This window comes from Passer domesticus, chromosome 6 (genome assembly GCF_036417665.1).
Source record: "Passer domesticus isolate bPasDom1 chromosome 6, bPasDom1.hap1, whole genome shotgun sequence".
Classification (NCBI taxonomy): domain Eukaryota; kingdom Metazoa; phylum Chordata; class Aves; order Passeriformes; family Passeridae; genus Passer; species Passer domesticus.
Genome location: NC_087479.1, coordinates 60,467,885 through 60,488,885, shown reverse-complemented (window position 1 = coordinate 60,488,885; position 21,001 = coordinate 60,467,885). Strand labels below are relative to the sequence as shown.

The 21,001-nt window shown below is 39.9% G+C and overlaps 1 protein-coding gene across 3 annotated transcripts in view; it reads right to left on the bottom strand.

The window, feature by feature from the left end:
* The window catches only part of GALNT18 (polypeptide N-acetylgalactosaminyltransferase 18), a 209,243-nt gene that overhangs the window by 31,154 nt on the left and 157,088 nt on the right, over positions 1 to 21,001 (bottom strand). For all 3 annotated transcript variants that reach the window (XM_064426187.1, XM_064426186.1, XM_064426188.1), the window contains 2 exons: positions 20,026 to 20,163; positions 15,036 to 15,131 (listed from right to left, as the gene is read on the bottom strand). In XM_064426187.1, coding sequence (XP_064282257.1) covers positions 15,036 to 15,131; positions 20,026 to 20,163 — 234 coding nt within the window. The remainder of the gene's footprint in view (positions 1 to 15,035; positions 15,132 to 20,025; positions 20,164 to 21,001) is intronic.

The following is a 21,001-nucleotide window of genomic DNA, read 5'->3' as shown; positions in this document are numbered from 1 at the left end:
TGGACAGCCAAAATCACACTACCCACAGTCTTGACCACTCAATATAAAATCTCTTTGTATGCTTCAAGCTGACAAAGCCCTTTCCCCATGAATTAAAATGCATCAGCCCTAAAAGGAGGTGCCAGAAAATTTTGTTCCTTCAACAGTCAGAGAATAATTTGGGAGATGAATGGGAAGCTACATCCTCATCTGAGATGCTAAATAACACTGATGTACCTGATCCTGGTACAGCGCTGAGCACTCTCTAAATAAAACTAACTTCACACTCTCTATGGCACATGGAGCAACAGATTTACTCTCCTGTTGCACAAAGTATCTCTCAGACTTGTTTGCAGCTACTTTGCATTCAAAGCCTGATTTAATTATTATTTAATTACACCCATTTAATGGCTGTTGCCCAGAAGGCATTTCACTAGGCACTGGCTGAAATCCTTGGGCCAGCCTTGCTGAAATTAGAGCTTTAGTCACTGTCCTGTTATCCCAAAGCACCCAGAGTTTATCCTTCACAATCAGCTGGGGGGCTCCACCCCCACTGTTATTTTCACTATTGACTCACTGCTGCCACTGTTTCCTACTGAAGATGAAACATTTTCATGGGTTACTCTATTTGGTTATAGTTACCTTATATCTTTAATGCTTGGCTTGCTTCTTTAAGTAAGAGGTGCCAGAAATATCAGAGTTTCTTTTATACCTATCTATCTATCTATCTATCTATCTATCTCTCTCTCTCTCTCTCTCTCTCTCTCTCTCTCTCTATCTATCTATCTATCTATCTCAAGTCTTGGACAGCTTTTACCCTTTTGGGGAAGTGATGGGCCTGAGATTGTGGAACCCTTTTTTCACCCCTGTCCAGACAACATATTTGTCTTGGAGTTGCCAAATTTGCAAAGAGATTGAATTGTTTTCCCACGCAGGGCACTCTTCTCTTGCTCAAGATGAACTGGGCTCCATCTGCATTTATGGATAGAATAAAAAAATAAAGTACCATGAGATATTTTCCTTGCTCTACTTAACCCTACTTAAGCAGGGGGGTTGGACCAGATGAACTCCAGAGGTCCCTTCCCACCTAAAACAGTCTCTGACTGTGGGAAATAGTTTCCCATAGGAACAAGGCTGAAAACTGCTGAAGAACAACAGAGTCAGAGGGACAGGAAGAATCCTAAGAGATAAATGTTTAATTAACAAAAAAGTTAATCAGTATTGATGTTTAGAAGTCTAAACTTCAGTGCCAAAGTTTAGAAGTCCTACTTCAGTGCCAAAGAAGCTGAAGTAAACATCAAACCTGACACAGTATTTGTAGATGGTGTTATTTCTTCTTAGTGACCTTAACTACAGTGTTAACTCAGGCAATATTGGTCAAATTACAGAATTCCTTCAAATTTATGTGCAGCAAGTTGAGTCTGCAGAGGGCAGATTTAACTCACTTGAAAACATGTGACATACGATGTTAGAAGATATTTGGAAGCCAGAAACAGGCACTCTGCAGGATACAGTTACTCCATAATCATGAGGCGTGGATCCTGCTGAAAGTGGGGAAATTAGGTCCCTCGGAGTGCTAACCATGTATGTCAGACATCTGGCAGAATGACACGCAGCTCACTTGACAGCTGGGATTTAAATGTGCCTTGAGTGCTCAAGAAGGTCCCAAGAGGCTCAGTCTATCTTTACACAAGCATTCATAGTTACTCCCGTTAGTATCATATTGAATTTAAAAATGCCATCTGGGGAGAAACAACCTGCTCCAGAAATGCCTAAATGCCCTGCCCCCCAATTCATAATTGCTAACAAGAATGAGGTTAAACTTGATGAGATGTTTAAATCAATGCAGTAGGTAAAAGGACTTCATGTTGTGACTGCATTGGGCACAAATAAATTAAATTATGATTGACAATAATTTGATAATTTGATCCAGCAGTGCTGACAGCACACAACCCTGAGCTCAGCTGGTACCCAAAATATGTCCCATGTAATGAAAATACATGCAGGCACAATTTAACAAAGGAAAACTTTTTAGCACACTGTGTCTCTCTAATGCAATGGTATTTGAAAATTTCTATTTGAACAGCTGAAGATTTCCTGACATAAACACATTTAAGGACAAGTAAAAAACTTAAGGATTTGGTTCTGTGTTAATATAAAATAGAGGATCCAATCAAACCCCCAAAGCAACATGAAATTTACAGCTCTGATTTACCATGATCTCCTTCTTCCATACTGAGTTCTGTTCCTGCCCTTTTGGTCACAGACCTCCATCCCAAAGGCAAAGCAGCATCAACTAAAAAATTCCAGGCTTAATGCAGTAACCTCAGTTTTATCCTTATTTAAATTTTTACTTAAACCTCATGTTATTTTTACCAAAACTAGTGAGTTAGTGAGCTGTGTTGCTATTTTTAACTTCCCAAACTGCCATTTGTGAGTCAGTCAAGGCAGACTTTACAGTTTTAAGGCTAATTCGAGAGCTTGAGAGCACCAAAAATTGCTGAAATGAATATGCATGCTGAACAAATCACTACGCCTTTAACACAGCAAGAACAACAAAGCTCCAGTGTCCACAATCAGGGCAGTTCCCTGACAAAAAACCCTAAAGTTAATTCTGTAGTAACATCAGAATTACTTAAATGCATTCCTCAGCTTTTCCACTTGATTGCTTGGAGCCTTTATGGACAGTCAGCTGAGAAGACAGGCTTGGCATAACACAGCTATTGCTGTAAAATCTGTGCAATCATACTTTAGGAGAAATAAAACATAAAAAAGAGTAAAAAATTAATTCAAGAAATTCAACAAATATTTTTAAAGCTATACAAAAAACACATTAAATCCCCACCCCCCAATTTCTTTAAAGGCATACCATTATTTATCCACTGTAATAATCAAGTGTTATTTCTGAACCCTCTCAACTGAAGCTCCAAGAAGTCCTAGCTGCCACTTGGCTGACATGTCAGCAGATTCATGAGCCAAAGAGAATCACCAGTTTCTCACCCTGCTCTGCCATATGCCACCAACTCCACATTTCCATGTGCTTGCCTCTAAGTACAGTGATTTCTCTTGTATTAAATTATAGTTTCCAGAGTTGTGGCAGCTTTGATGATGTCAACAATTACTTTCTGTGATGGCCACTGACCTGCTCTGACAGGAATACACACCTTATTCCTAATGGGTATGCAACTGGGTTTAATTTCTAGCCACTGGCTCTTGAAACCACCCTAGATTAAATTCCCTAGTATTCCATCTTTTCTTTGGGAAAAATACATCCACTTTGTAAATATATTCAGGTTTAAACTGAACTCAGCTCTTGCTAAGAGCTAGTTTGATTGCTGATTTCAAATAAATTATCTGACAAACATAGCTCTTTCCTTGGCTTCCAAATCAATGCGGGTTTTCTTTTTTCAGAGTTACTCATAAATATTCAATCAACATTTTATGTGAACAAATAATTTCTGACATTCTCTGTGCTTCCCAATTGGACAAATGATGGTTAATCAGCAGGACAAAAAAAATCCCCTATTCATGGAAACACACTGTGGATACAATCATTCCATAAACATTTCTGCAAATAACCACACTCTGCAAGTGCAGAACAATATCAGGGAGAACCTAAGCTGAAGCTGAATTGCTGATCAGAATCTGAATGAAGGCTATGGAAGTAATATGGCTCATGTAATTACAGAGGGAGTTAAATATGCTTTCATGGGAACTGAACTTGGTCCATGAATCATAAATGAGCCAGTGGATGACTTCAATTAATGGATTGACATAATAAAATGATCAATAAAACTAAAGTAACTATAAAGTGAATTTTCCATCTATTGTATTAACTACCTTCTCTAATAGTTAATAACATACTGTTAAGAATTTGAGAAACAAAAATCTGACCTTCAGAACTTCTGTGTCTGATGAAGCAACAAGAGACAGTATAATATTAATCAAAAGAATGTTTAAATTGACAACCACCCCACAATTACTACATCATCCATCTCCAAGTGCTCTACATGCACTCCAATAACTATTAGTTTTATGCTGAATTTAGATTGTAAGCGACAATTGGTTTTAAAAACTGCTGATTGAACTGCCAATTTGCAATGAGAAGACACATCTTTAAAATATGGATAACTCTAGTAATAGCTACAAAATATCCAACTCTGATCTATTTCAAATTAATGCACTTACAAAATAGGAAATGCTCCCATAGTATTAGATTATGAGACTAGACTGCAGGTACCCAAAACAGCTGCTCTGTTTCTCCAAGAGCGTGAAATAAAACCATTTCCAAATGAGCAAAGGAAAGCCCTTCCCTTCTTTTGCGGTTGTACTACATCAACTCATCCAAGAAGTGCTCATTTGCAAAGGGGCTGAGGGAGAGCTCGGAGAGAGCAGCTTTGAGCCCCAAGACCAGGGCAGCAACCAAGCACTGCAGAAAGTGGCAGCAGCCCCAAAACCACGACACTCTGAGTGGGCTCCAAAGCCCTTCAGCACCAGCCCACAGCTCTGAATCCAAATCCAAAATCTAGTGTCAGGCTTATCATCTAGCAGCCCAGCAATACTTCACCTCCACGTTTTCAAATATTTCTGATATTTTAACATGCTGAAATGAATTTGACCAAAACTACCCTTACCAAAAAATCATTTACTATAACATAGCTCAAGGAAAAAATGAAAAAGCCTGGAAATGTATGTGCATTTTAATTTCCTAGATGAGAACAGGTCTGAGCTGTTTTATAATATTCAGGACAACATCTCTAATCTCTTCTAAATTAAAAAAGTACATGAGAGCTTGAAATGCTCTGATAATTTTAAATTCTTAGGCACTGAAGTTGCTCTCAACAGTTTGTTTCAATTACATTTTCAATGCAGGGGTTTTTTTATTACAGATATTCTGGGCAAATTGCCTTAAAAATGTAAACTAGGGAAGAAAGCTCTTAGAGTAACCATGAGAAGCTCAATAATACTTATTTGAATAATATAAAATTCAAAAAAACTACCAAAAGAGGGCATTACATAGCCTGGAAATCAATTGGTTTTATATTCCGTTTGCCTTCCTCCAGCACCAGCCTCACCTATTTAACAAAATGCTGAATAAATTGTTTCTGGTCAAACTATAAAGACAACAGAGACATGACCCTGTCCTTCCATATCAATAACAGACTTAGCAACCATGGACAAGATATCCAGAAATGCTGATAAAGACGGATTTAGTCTTTATTTAGTCATACAGAAAGGCAACGGAATTCAAGATGAAGAGAGTAACCCAAAGGCTGAAAGGCAAATGCAACACCGAAGCAATACAGAAAACAGGCAAGGTAATGATAACATGACACACAAAACACAAAGTAAAAACACTTCATAAATTATTAAAATAAAATTTGTGAGGAACCTTCTGTAACGTATGTTGTGGAGGCCACTGGCCCTACACAAAAGGGTCCACTATGGTTCCTTGGAAGGAAAGGCCCGAAGTTGGAAAAATCTCCTGTTCAAGGTGACCGAGCAGAGCCTCTCCCAGGATGCTCTGTTGTGTATGCAAATGTACCCCAGTTCTACCTCCCTGGTTGGCCCATTGGCCTCTCCACCCCTTTTTTCTTATATGTATGTGCCCTAGAATGTTCTCCCTTCCCTGCTTACCCATTGGCCCCATTGTGCTGCAGTGCCCCACCCCCTTTACCTTATTGGCTGCCACCCCTTGTCCCGCCTCTGCACCGCCCTGAGCCCTCAGCCCATTGGCCCTGGTCTCTGCTCCGCCCCCCTTTCCCCATATTTAAACCTGGGCCCTGAACCGTGCTTTTGGCTTTGTGTCTGGGCCCCTTTGTGAGCGCCTGGAATAAACCTCCTCGGAGCTCCACACAAAAACCCTTCCCGCTACTTTGTCATGGGGGATTCTACAAGAGAAGCATGAGCTGGAGTGATTGTGTGTCTCCGTGTGTGTCTGTCTCTGTGTGTGTGCCTGTGCCACCGAGCACCTTTGTTACTGGAAGGTCGCAGCACCGCTGCCTCTCACAGCACTGCCAACAGGATAGTGGCTCTTGACAATGCAGCATGATAACTAACCTGCTTTTCTTAAAAGCAATAAATAAAAACCCTCGCAAAGACATCACACAGTGAGAAAATCCCCAATCTAAGCCATGTGGTCCAACAGAGGGGAAGAGATGTGTTAATCAATTAATTGGTTAATCCCACTGTCTCTCCACAGGAGCATCCTCTGTGGTCCCAGGGTGGTGCTCAGAGCACTCCACAAGCTCCCTCACTACTATTTTTTGCTGACACAATGCATTATTTTTTTCTGCAGTAATGTGATGAAAGCTGAGTTTGTCAAGTCTAGGTAAATTACATCAGATTTTTTGCCAGTTGAAGTTTCTATTATCTCTATGGAAATCCTGCTTTACTAGGCAAAAGCTGAGGAACTGAAATGTCTTTGATAGCATTTTCTCAGTACCCTTCTGACATTGCTTCTGATCAGCATTTGCAATTTTTCTTCCCATTAAAGGTTAACTTATGCTCCTCTATCTTTTCAGCACATCTTCTAATATATGGAAAATTGCACCAGTGCCTCTACTGTAAAATATTAAATAGTTCTGCTATCATAAAAGAGCTCTTATCCATTCTCTAAGATGAGCATTTCCCTCTTATTTAGAAAAATGGATGAGTGAACAGATACAGCATATTACAGACAACTGCTCTTATTCCTGTTACATTTTGTGGTTAGGGGTTTTATTTGCTTTTTCAAATACATGTCTTCCGTGGCACTGGCCAAGTTATCTTTGACTCTCCTGCTGCATCTATCTGCTTAAAGGAGCACTCATTTCTCAATCAGAAAAATACTTGGAATTTTTTTTTTCTTTGAGACTTCTTGGCTCTAGATTTTGAAGTAATTCTTAATACTCTTCCTCACAGCACTTAAAAGAATCGAACTACTTTTTCAATTCTTGCTTTTTCACTTCAGTTCAGGTCCTGAAACCTCAATGTCTGGCTTTAGCCAGAACAGTAATTTCACCTTACTGTGGTATTTTCCTTTTTCATTATTCATGCTCACCTTCAGCAGTGAGTCTGTACACTAGGGAAGAATACAGATTTCAGAAGGATATAAGACATTTTCAAGTTATTTTTCATTCTAGATTATTCTATTGAAACAAAGATAAAATTTCTTCAAAACAAAACCCTTTCTCCAAGACTACAAAAATTCTATATGCTTCCAAATGAGAAAATCAATGTTACTCTTAGGAAAAAAAAGATTATTTTTCAACTCTTTCACTTCACCATGGTTGGAGTTTCAATTCCAAGTGATCAGTTCTCTCTATTCTCACAGGTATATGCAATGTTTTCACACTATGGTTTTGAACACAAAAATAAATAAGCAGAAATATCCATTCCATTATTTCCAAATTGGGGGATGTAAAAGATATTCCCTCTGATACAGAATAATGCAGTTCTACAGCTTTTTCCCTCTGCTTTTGTTTTCAGCCAATGAAGTGTAACATACAAAAGACCTATCCCAGGTCTGAAACCTGAAGAAGGCCCTCTTGTGCTGATTCTTTTGAATTCCAGGGCCTTTTAGCCTCTGAACAGAGAATGACATTCATTATGTCTGATACTTTTATAAAATGAAGAGGCAGGTTGGTCTCTGTCCTATTATTATAAAGAGTCTTATTCAGTTGCAAAACAGAGTGTGCAAATCCCTCACCCATCAGATCCACACTCAAGCTACAAATTCAACACCACGGATCTTCACCTGCAATGAAAAACTCTCTTATTTAGGTTGGAGAAGACTTTTAAGATTAAGTCCAACTGCAAACTTAATGCTGCCAGAGCAAGCACAGAAAAAAAAAAATTACTCATGGCAAATAACTCAGTATAAAACTACTCCAAACCCAGAAATCAGATTAACAGATTCTCCCTCTGAAACTTTGCACTGAGGAAAAGAATGAGAATTTGCCCAGAATCAAACTTAAGGGAAAAAAGATTTTAAAAAGGGAGTATTATATAATGTGAAGTATCTTCACCCACAACACATCCCCAAGAAGAAAGCATTGCACTGCCTGTGCTAGGCCAAGAGGGACTGGGTGCTTTTGGAAGCCTTTGAAACATCTCTGTAGCTCCCCAATGTATCTGTCATGTATTCTAAAGAGGCTGCAGCTTTGAATTCATCTTCTCAGGTATACATAGGAAAACTCAACTTCGAAAAGGATTGCAAAAAACTAACACCAGATTTTGCTTCCCTTGCAAACAAGGTCACGATTCTTATTAACTTTTCTATGATCAAAACCAGGATTTATGCATTACAAGAAATCAGCAGAAATATAAATAGACTTAATAAACTACTCAGCAGGAATATCTTATGTAAGACATTAATTGCTACAACAATTTACAGAATATGGTTAAAATAAAAAATATGATTTAATAATGCTGATAACCATGCTTGCCACGCAGTTTCACTGACTCTCTACATTATATTCTATTACTTGGGCATCTACCAAACTGAGCAACCTAGACTGGGGGGAAAAAAAACCCCAGCTATTTATTGTGGAAAAGCATCCTTGCTCCCAGAAATTAAGCATGTACATAAAAGTTCGAGTTAGGCCCAGTGCTTAGATCATTCCACAAGAGTTCATAAAAAAGGCAAAGGACAACCTGTAGGACAACATGAGCTGGCAGTGCTGTCAGATGCAGCCCCTAGAAGAAGAGGAGCACATACCCTGGGAGTCAGGTTGCCCAGCCAGGCTGCCTCTCTGCATGGGAATAATGACGGACTCACTTTGGCTGGACAAAGAGAGGAGTGTGCAAATCCCTCAGATCCACACACAGAAGCTAACAATTCAACACCATTGATCTTCACCTGCAATGAAAAACTCTCTAATTTAGGCTGGAGAAGATGGTTAAGATCATCCAGTCCAACGGCAAACCTAACAGTGCTACAGCAAGGACTTCCTCTGACTGCTCACTGGAAAAGTACCTGGACCAGGATAGACCTGGATGCTTTGTACAGTTCAGGTCTGTACAGCCCTCTGAGGGTCTGCACACATGAAAGGATCATCCTCAAGGAGATCATGGCCCAGCTCAGCCTAACATGTGAGAAAGAAGTGGTGCTATCAGGTCAGGCTGCCCCGTACACAGCTGCTGAATGTGTCAAACATTTGCCTCCAAGACAAACATGAACACCAACCCTGAGTTTTCATGTAGCTGAGGGCTGTTAAACAGCTACTGTGCTCCCTTTCACTGCCCATAAAAGGCTGCCTGAAATGTTTTTATTGTAGACACTTCCTCTTCAAGGCAGTGATTTTTCAACTCTGAAGGGCCAGTCATTGATCCATCTGCAGGTTTTGTTGCTTTCTCCCTTATTCCCTGACAGTCTGCATCTGTTGCATGTGGGGCCTTCTGTTAAACTAATTTCTTGCACTGAGTCTCAGTTTGCAATGATTATGTGTTTTACACACACTTAACAAACTTCTAAATAACAGAAGATATCTTCTGAAATGTATGAAAAATATCTGTCTGTGAACAATCACCATGCTGAGAGATTTCATAGAAGAAAACATAGCTTTTATAAAAATATGCATTATAAACACTTTAAAAGACGCATTCATGAGCCATACAAAGTGTGTTTAGAAGTTTCTGGGAGATTTTTGCAACTGCTCCCAGTACTTCAGACACTGTGCTTAGAATACATTGTGCTTTCAGGTCAGAGTCTTGTGCAGTGTGAACTGGCACAGCTTTTTCTGTTGGCAGGACTCTCTTCCACTGCCTTGAGTGGAGATGCAATAACTCATACCAGGCAGGGCTGCAGTCATTGGTGTCAGTTCTGCAATCTCTTGCAAGAATATGAAATTATATAATTGGGTGTCCCTTCTCACCTGCATTTCTTTTCTAGTGATATTCCCCATTTAGTCTTCTGACCCTGGTCCTCAACTTGAATTCCTCAGAATCTAACTGGTTTCTATTGATTTTCACATCACTGGATGAGCTTTGGGGTTTAACTGCTTATAAATTGAGAATTATATGAGCCAGAAGCTATTGAACAAGGGAACAGAACTGCCCATTATCCCCTCAGTCACAAGCAATTTTCAAAGTAAATCTCTACTTAAAATATCACTTCATTGATTGATGCTACTTATTTATTATATAATAAAGTCTCTAATAATGTGGTATTTCATTCTCATAAAAGAATCTTTTAAACTATCACTCAGGAGCAGTTTTAATCCAAGTGACATGTTGTCATCAGCCTGCCTTCAAGATTACAAACCTGGTTAAACAGCAGTCTTAAACAACAAACCAGGCTCAGGCAGATCCCAAAACCTGGAATGGAATGCAGTCAGGCCTGGGGCATGTATTTACTGCAACTACAACAACCATCTTTTCCATGCAGAACAGGGGCACAGCAGGAAATAGATCTTCTAAGACCTAAATGTAGGACTGAATTGCTGCTTTACTTTAACAAGTTCAGGAATTAAAACACTTTATCCACTTCTGTATGAACCACATAAAACACCCAGAGCCTCACATGAACTTTATGTTTTAGTTACTGTTTTGCCAGAACTGTTCTTCTGCCTTCACATTTATCTTCTCTCACTGCTACCTCATCTCCCAGTTTTCCTGATTCCCTTAATCATCACTCTGATGGGGAGCTGTTGTATTTTCCCTCTGAGCTGATTTTATGTGATGAAAGCAACATGATTTCTACCATCACTAAACAGTGTATTAGGAGCCTGATTTAACTCCTGTAGTTAACTATTTTACCATGTTGCATTTACTTTTTTGGCTGCTTCAACAGTTGCAGAGGCTGGGTTTTGTCCAGCTGTGCTAAGCAGCTGCACAGCAGGAGAGGCTTGATGTGGCAGGTTAACACAGACACTGAAAGCCCCTTACAAACAGTGGCCAGCAGCACATCAGAGGTACCAAAACCACCTGGTGGCCTTGGTCTGTGCACATCTAACAGCTCCTGGGACTGTGGTGGCTGCAGGAGCAGCAGCAGATGCTCAGGTGTGGTGGTGATGTTCCTGCAGGTGAGTTGTGGAGTTATGCCAACACTCTGTGCAGCTGTACAGATGGAGCAGAAATGACAGTGCTGATTTGGGCAGAGACTGTCTAAAGACAGGAATGGAAAGATGTGATGCTTAGGAAGAAACGCTTTCAGCAACAGAATCAGGAGAGGACAAGCTACTTAGACAGACATGCTGTTCACATGCTACCACTTAGACAAGGATCCTCTCAACAGAAACTCTTAATTATCTGGGCAGAATTTTGTAATTAATTCATTCTTACCAAAGGTACAGGAATAGCAATTATTCCCTTAAATTCATGTGAATGCATTGCAAGATCGTCACCCTTTTTGGTTTTTCCACCAGACAAACGTTCAAGGTGCTCTACTCAGTGAATGGTACCATAACTCCTGATGTGTCCAGGCTCCTGGGGACCAGGACAAAACACAGCTGCCATGGGAGGCCCCCTCTGAACATGAAGGGATGGTAGGAAACACACCTAATCACAGAATGTAGTTTTTCAAGTGCCTTCTGTCTTTTCAGGCCAAGCCAAACACCCTGCTGTGAGGAATTCTTTAACATTGGTAGTATCAGAGGACTACAGAAATGGACAGATTATATTTTGGTTTTCTATTCCATTTTAGTATTTAACCACACGTAAGAGTTGCATCAGTTTATCAGCAGAATTGAAGTGTGAAATAAACACAATTATAAAGCACTCCAAGATACTTGCAGACATGAACTGTGAATATGCCAATGTTACCTACAGTAGACACAGAGTAGACTGTAGAAAGGTTTGGAAATCTGAGTCACAGAAGTCTTAGCATCACTAATCCTGATGGTATTTTAAATGAAACAGAAACAGCACGGGAAAATGTAGTGCTGATCATTTCATTGCAATATTTTAGGATATTTTCTTGCCATTTTCTACTCCTTTTAATTATGAAGCTACACATGATGTTTTTGACACTGTCTAAAAAATTAAAAGGAGCATGGAATTTTAATATCAGGTATGCAGTTATGCAGTTCCCTTTTTATTTACTTTGATAATTTCTTTCCTATATAAGGCATATTAAAAGGAAACAGTAGCTGTACCTATGATTGTGAAACAATTCCTTGATGTCAAACACCTTATCTAAGCCACTACTCATGCAAAAAGATGAGAATTTAGAAACATCTGAAAGCAGTTAGTGGAGGTGAAAAAAAGGAAGCTATTCAATTTAGAAGAGGGGCTGTAGTAGGAACTAATAGTAGCAACTTAACTGCATATGAGGGAGTGGTTCCTGGCAGTAAGATAAATTATTGCATATGTAGATGCAAGTGTGCCAAGTGGTGGCAGCAATAAAACTGTAAATGGAATAGCTGCCACAGAAAAACTTTGCATCCAAGCTAAGAACAGCATCACCCAAACACTCAACCAGGCAGTCCTGAATCAGGGCACTAATCTGTTTTTGTAAGGTAGGAAAACCAGCCCCCTTTATACAGCATTTCACCACTACTAGAATAAAATTAACATCTTACTGGTATCTTTTGTGGCTATTGTCAAGATCACTAAGATTAAAAGGAATATTTATACAATTACTTCCAACATGTAAGAGAAGAAGTACATGGCTGGGCTGCAGCTCTGCTTAAGCAAGAGATGCAACATTGAAGTGGAAATCTCATAGAAGTATGCTGAGTGATGTTAGTTCCTTCCCTCTTAATACCATAACCCCTTAACACAGAACAAGTCTCATTCTCTTTTGAAAAATTCTGTCATTACTGGGATCTTACCCAAATATAGGCCCTTTTGGATGTTGTTTTTAACATTAGTTACAAAATTAAATACATAGTAATGGGGAGGAGACACAACATTTTCATTATGAAGGAGCAGACTCTTGTCTAGAAAAGTTTCCCTTGTCTCCTTCTCCTCTGCCATTTGTTTGCTGCTATCTCATTGGTACAGAACTTGAGCTGACATTCAAAGGTAGTTCTTTATCTGGTGAATACTGAACTGTGCTAATTGAAGTGACTTTCGTTATTGTTCTTTGTCTCTCAACTATAATTAAAGTTTCTAACTGGAATTTACAGGCATGCCTGCAGTGTGTTGTTCTCACAGATGAGGTGCCATGAGAGTTATGATGCCCTGCCAGGGGATGAGGAATAATGGCTCTGGCTCAGAGGTGAATTGCACAGTTCCTTTGCAAACACTGAGGACTATCTTGCAAAGCTCCTGCAGGCAAACAGTGGTTCCCACATCATTGTGTGACAAATAAGGCACAGCCCATCCAGTGAGTGAGTCTGATGGATGGGATTTTCAGATATTTCTGGCTTCATCATCCATAATCTACTCAAGCACGATGCCACTAGTGATCAATATTAAAGGTTCTTGGTGAAGGAAGCCAGTGCAGAACAGAGCTGCAGCATGTGCAACTTGGCAGGGAAGTAGAGAATCATATCTGCAGCTCACCCAGCTCATGTTTCCAGTTCACTATGAGGTCCAGGCACAGGGGACAAGACCACCCTGCTGCTCTGTGTTTATTTCTGAGATACTGTGGGGATTCATTTGCTGTATATTCAGATCAGGTAACTGACAACTCCTGCGTAAAACCACATTCCATAATCCCACAGGGTAGAGTGCCATGGGTGTGGGAATCCATAAAATCAGAGGGTTTTGGGAAAGCTGTGAAAGGCAGGCCTCAGAGACAGCAGAACTGTGATTAGAGCTATGCAGTAGCCATAAAATAGGTTAGCAGAAAAATTATGTAAAAAGTAGAAAAATAAGGACAAATGGAACAATGGTCTGTGTATTAGCACTTGTCTAGAATAACTCCCTAATCTGCAGAAAAGTATATCTAGCAAGATATTAGGAAGTTCTAAGCTTAATAATGGAGCTCTGTGCATTGTGTTTTAAGGCTTACAAGCAAGTATTGTATTTGAAATAAGCAACCTTTTTTTTAACCAAAGGTACGTGTGCTTATAGGAGAGAACGACTGTCAATATGCTTTTGCTTTGTGTGATTGGTCAAAAAAGTTTTAAAGTAAGTTGTAACATTATGTTCTTGGTCTGCTGCCTAGAATGTGAGCTACTAACATCTTCCCATTGTCATAACCATGTAATGAGGCTGATGCTGGAAAATAAAATGGCTCAAGACACATTCCTAGCAGTCCCATCCCATTCGTGATTTGTACACAGCCCCCGGCCGGTGATAATGGGGTCCTTTCAAGAAAGCAAATATAAAACCTAGTCAGGTAGAAAAATCATTCAAACTGGAGGGATTTTTCACTTTCTCTGGTCACTCCCACATTTCCTTTACGTCATTTTTGCATATGTTACTTTTAAGGTTAAGTAATCTGCACATCTGTCTTTGACAAGCACATTTGAGGCCATGCAACATTATTTTCCCTGTCAAGATTTGCCTTGAAATCCTTACACTTAAGCCCATGTACTTAGCTGAGGAGACACAGGTCTTAACCCTCTTGTCTGCCAAGTTAGTGAATCCAGCTGTTTTGTAGGCAAATGGAAACGTTTTGGTAATTTGAGTCTTTGGCATATACTACAGTAACAGGACAAGAGCAGAGAAAGAAAAAAGGAGGTATTTATAGGAAGGGTTTTCACAAGAACAGGGTTTAGAAATTGACACAGCTGTATGGTGTGAAGAAGGTGGCTGTGCATTTCACATTTATGGAACTGACACGGTAAATAAAGTAAAAAAGCACGTCTTCAGATATTGCATAAGTAAACTGTGAGTATACCTATACATGTATGGAAAATGTTTTAAAATGCATTGCTTCATTCATATGACATGCACAGTTAAGGATCAGAAATGAAAGCTTTTATCAGCAAATCTGAGTAAGTGCTGACTCTCATATTCCTTAAATTCTTTCGAAATTAATAAATCAACTTCCTTGTCAAAGCATTATTATACCACTTCTTCTCAATTTACAGCAGAAATAATGCTGCCTCTCTATAAAAGAGCTACTAAACATCTTACCCAGGGATTGTTGCAGGAAAACAATGACAGGTACAAGATGGTTCCTCCCACACAATCTGCTAACTGCAGCAGCAAAATCAGAAAGCATTAGACAAACTAACCTGTGGTGTCATCCCGTGGCAGATATACATGATTGGGATATTCTCTGTGTCTGGCCCTTGATCAAGGCACAAATCACTTTTCAGGGAATTCTGCAGCTAAAATAAACAGAAAGAAAAAGAAATCAAGCAAGTTTTACATGAGAAAAAGATGGTGTGAATACTTTCTTTTCTTTGAGAAAATAAATCGTACATAGTTGAGGAAGGAAATATGCAAAATTAAAATACGTTCCAGTGAAGATCTTGGAGAGAAAGCATCTGGACTAAATTCTTCCTTGCAGATAATCTAGCACCACTAATTTCAATAATGTTGCACAAAGTTTCAGGCAGAGGATATTGCAAAAAGTCTTCAGAGATAGCAATAATTTTTTACTGTATGTTTTAAAAATATTTAGTCTCTGGTACACACTATATACAGAACCTGAATTTATCCTGCTGAGTAAGATAGATGAGGTATTAAACAGCATTTAAGAATCACTCATGAGAGTCTTCTGGTTTCCAGAAATAATTCAGAAAACTGCTTTCAGCTGACATCTGGAGACTTCAGGGCAATTTTTATGCATCGGCTCCCCTGATTATTCTGGGCTAACCCATGCACAGCAACAAACAGACTGCAAAGTACTTGGCCCTGGTCAGCACAAAGCCCTGTGAAAAACCTAGGCTCTGCTGAGACAAGAGTTTTCTAAAAGTGAAGTGCTAAATTAATGAGCACAGCTGGGAGAGTGTGAGGACAAAGATGTGGACTGCATACCCATGGATGTATAAATGTGTTCCGTGGTGAAAGGCTGGCTCAGAGAACAGGAGACAACTGCCTGATGGAGTGGAGATGTGGTTTGCAACCACTTGTGATTAACTGGGCAGTTCTGTCAGCTGTGCACAGGGGCATCTTTTGAGGAAACCAAATGAGTATCTGTGGAAAGGAAGCCTAGAACTGCATGTAAGAAGAGTGGACAAGCCAGAGGCTGAAGCCAGGCAGTGAATAAAATCAAAACCATCAACTCATCTCTACAAGACTTCCAACTCTAAACCAAACTCTAAATCCAGTAATAGACAAGATACATCTCAACACTAGAGAGAAAATATGCATTAGGTATCAATACTGTCACTACTCTCAAGAATGGAAGCCTTGAGAATTACGTAAAATCTTCTCTCTTGAAGCTTTCTATTTCTTATTCATAATGTAACCATAGCCATGACTCTAATCACAAACAGATGTCTAAGCACCCCTCTCTATCCAAACCAATGATAAATATCAGCCTTATTAATTCATGCCTGGGTCTATCATTGCCTGTGAGAAACGACCTCTCACTTTAACATTTCAAAGGTTTATTAAACCTTAACAAATACAACAAATGACTGAATAAGGACAAAGAGCAGCACTGGGAACACGTAACTAAACCACCACAAGGTGGCTGCTCCAGCTTTTGTATGGGTAACCCTGGCCCCTCCCAAAGCCTGTCAGCCAATTCTTCTTCACCCTCCATTGGTGGAGACTGCTTCCTTGCAACTTGACTGGAGGTCAGGTGTTGCCATGCCACGCCTCCTAGTACCTAGCCTGTCTCCCCCCCAAATGCCCTGACTACCACGCACATCCAGTGACAACAATACAAGCAGGAGGGGAAAGAGGACTCTGGGGAGAACATACCACAATAACGTAACTGTACGCCAGTAAAACGTCTCTTAACATGCACATAATATTCATCCCTTAATTGCAAGAGCCAGCCATTGCATTACCCACCTATAACACTACCTCTGTGTTTCAAAACCTCTTCCATTAACTCCAATCCTAATGCTTGTCCTAGTGCAAATGTTATAAACTTTTGCACAACAATCACCAGACCTGTTAACTAATAATGCTGTTTCAAAATCTGAGGTCCAGATTCTCAGGAACAATCACTTTACAAAATCTAGTGGCTTTGTGGCAACCAACAATTAACCTGAGCAATGCAATTTTAGCCAAGACTTAATCTTAAAAACAATCCAAAATATAGCAGACAATCCCTGTGCTGAAACCCAGAAATAATTATTGCTACACTGAATACAACAGCTTTTGGCCCAGTGACACTGCTTTCCTCTAAATAGGACGGTACTGCACAATTCAGAAAGAAGTTTGCTTCCCAAATATTTACTCTGCCACCAATCCCAATCCTAGCTATATTTCACAGTATAAGCTAGATATGAATTCTGCAACTATTTCCCTGATTCTCACAGAACATGAGGAAATGTAGGATTCAGGAAATAAATATGTGGGTGTCTCTGTAGATGTATATCCTAACCTTACCCCCATTCTAACAGCTTTTTCAATTACTCAGGATTTTTTTAAATTGATGATAATGCTATAGTAGCAGTATCTCTATTTAAAAAAAAAAAAAGCCAATTGATGAATAGAAGCATTTAGAGAATCAGAAAGCAGCTGACTTGCTTTGAAATATCACACCTTTCTCTGCTGTAAGATGTGCAAGCAAACAGCAAAGCAGACATAAAAGAAGATCAGACATCTAAGTGATTCTTTTACTAGAAGGATAGGGGCACTTAATCTTGTGTCATACAACAGTATTTCATGAAACAGTGAGCTGTGTATTTCATGAAACATGCCTTCTTTATCTGTTGTCATAGTTGTCCACTACTTCCTTTGTGATGGTACAAACAGGGCCTGTGCCACACATCTCTCTCAGCTGGTGATAATTATGTGCATTATTGGGCAGTACCTAAATCACAGGATCATAGAATGGCTTGGGTTGTGTTGGGAGTTGGGTTTCTTCTGTTCTTTCCTTTATACCTGTGGAATTTCTTCCCACTAAGCACTGATGGCTTAGATACCAAAGGGGAGAGTGCCTGCAGCCAAAGAGACTGTTACCAGCTCCTTGGTTCTGTTTGTTGTTAATGCCATAGTTATTGCTGTTTTGTTTTGCCTTGATATAGATACTGGTAAAGAACTGTTATTTCTATTCCTATATTGTTGCCTGAGAGCCCCCTTAATTTTAAAACTATAATAATTCAGAGGGAGAGAGGGGGTTTGCATTCTCCATTCCAGGGTAGGCTTTCTGCCTTCCTAGCAGACACGCTTGTAAACCAAGACAGGTTGGAAGACACATTAAAGATTATCTCATTCCAACCCCCCTGCCATGGGCTGGGACACCTTCCACTAGACCAGGTTACTCAAAGACCCATCCACCCTGGTCTCAAACATCTCTAGGGACAAAGAGTTCATGATCTCTCTGGGCAACCTCTTCCGGTGGTGCTTCACAACCCTTATAGTAAAGAATTTCTTCCAAATATCTAATTTAACCCTGCCCTTGTCCAGTTTAATGCCATTCCCTCTTGTCCTATCACTATACATCCTTGTGAAAAGTCCCTCTCCATCTCTCTTGAGCCCTCTTTAGGTACTGGAAGGTTGCTCTAAGGTCTCCCTGAAGCCTTCTGTTCTCCAGGCTGACCACTGTGCTCAGTATTTCTGTAAAAAACTTCTTACTCTTTCTGGTTGATTAAAATCTCTCAGCAGAATATAAAATCACTGTTGCTGATTTTCCTTTTGACTTGCACAATGTGGAGTTGATCCTAAGATGAGTAGTTTAGTTCTTACACAGCCCTTCCTTTATTTATATTGTATCACTTCTACCTGAAAAGACTTTTTTGTCCAGAGCCACCTACAAGAAGAACCGTGCACTAGTTAGCTGCTATGCCTCCTTCTCCTCAGGAAACTCCACACTTGACTGGATCACAGCATCACTGAGGGCAGTTCCATGGTGTGTGTCAGAGGCTCCTTGCACACAGGTGTGATTTAGGCACTGTTCTGAACTAATTTGGGAAGTAACCATTAAGTCATGCATTTAGCAATGACCTAAACCTTTGCTGGAAGTGCTTTTCTTGTATGATTGTATGAAAAGCCAGCATGGTTATTTTAACCCATCATCACAGTGGCCATGGAGCTTCACAAGATTTACTATCCCTTCACTTGCCAAAATACAGCAGCTGCTCTGTGGCACCCTCAGGGCTCCTCCAGAGCCATACTGGCCAACTGCACAGTTCAGTTTTCTGAAGACAAACTTTTCACTTGTATGATCTGCTCTCACATTTTCTAATTAGGATTGTCTTACAAAAAGAAAAAATTTAATTCAAATGAATCAATTCTTGTGAAAATGACAGTGAAAGAGAATGTGAAAAGGACATCCTAGGTCTATTACCTTATTATGGGCCTGTTTTAATTTACGCTGCTCATCTTCCATGCCGTGCACACCTGCCCTCTCTGTTTGGGGCCCTGCCAGTTTCCAAGGGGCAAGAATTGCTTCTGCCTTAATTAGCCCCATGAAACATGATTGCAACACAGACAAGGGCACTACTGTCCCACAAATAACAAGGAGCCCAAAATGCATGGATTTATCTGCACTTTCTGTTGGATGCAGCGCAATTCTCGAACCTCTCTATTGCTGCTTTCTACATGGGTTAACTGTGTGAGATTTGGTTAACTTGGAATGTTAGTCTTTGATTGTGATACCTGTTCTGGGGTGGATCAGGATTTCCCTAAAATGGCTAAAAGTCTAATAGGGAAAGCATCAGCCTTTAACAGTTGGATTTGATGATGTTAAAGGTCTTTCCATCCTAAATGACTCCATGATTCTAAATTAAGATCTGGCTACAATCTTAAGAAGGTTGCAGTTGAAATACTGAGTCTATTTTGTGAATTCCCCTGCTGCCACAAACCTGCCAGCTCCAATGTGTCTGCAAAATCACACCTTGAGTATTTCTGTGTGGAATGCAAGCCATGAAGCAAACAAACAACAAAAAATCAGGTAGGAAGGTAATGTTCAGGATATCTCAGCACAAATTACAGGAGACCAGCTGTGTCTGTCAACTAACCATATTATTTAACTAGTGACTCTAAATTGATCTGATTCTTTTACTTTAAGTCAGGCATTGTCTTCATTAATTACTTCCACTCTTACACCTTTTTCCCCCACATTTGGACAATGGGAAATGTAAACAAGATCCTTACCACCCCATAGGCGACAGTATCTGAGTACATTCTCATTTCTGGATACACGCTGACAAGATACCACCTAAAGGTCTTGCACTGGAGCTTTTTCCTTAGGGCCTTCCTCTCTGAAATATCACCAATATCAATTCCGGAGTCCTGCACACAAAACAGAGAGCAGAAAAAGCCACAGAGACATCAGTGATACACTTCTGTGTAAACTACACACCCAGAGTCTCCCTCATTGCAGAATCACAGAATAAACTGAATTGTTAGAGACCCATCAGGATCATCAAGCCCAACTCCTGGCCCTGCACAGCACCATCCCCAAGAGCCAAACATCATTTTGACCTATGACAATAAACACGTTTTGGTTGTGAAGTGAGTCTGTTACCCACACATGCCCCAGAAGTGCCCCAGTGAATTATGGCACAGTTCACCATGGCAGGGTCTCTTTCACAGTCTGCTTTGGTGAATGGGACTACTCCTGTTGACTCCAGTGGGGTTTAGATCCAGTTTCCAATGAATATCACTGCTGTTCTCCAATTTCCTGGCACTTACCAAATCCAAAAGGAATTGGCAGGAAGTAGCAAGTTGCCCTAGAAACATGGGCATTGCTGGTGTCCCACTGTGGCCTAATCAATAGGGTATGACACTTTCTGGCCATTTCTGAAGCCTGGGTTACTGCTAGACTGCAAAGAGCAGAAGCTCTGCTCACCTCTCTGAAATAGTACTTATTAAAGTTCTTTTGTAATGTAAAAAGAGAAGTTGTTATTTTTGTTAAAAGCAACTGCTGAATATTCTCTCCCGTAATTTTTATTCTCCTTTACATTTCTGGCTAACCTAGTTTCTACTTTTCATAAGAGCAGATCAAAAAGCATGACTTTCATAAAGGCCCTGTATATACAAATCAATAATTTATCACATCAAAATCACACAGCAGAAATTTTTGGAGACAAATCTAAGTGCAAATCTGTGCCTGCTCTTGACAGGAAGT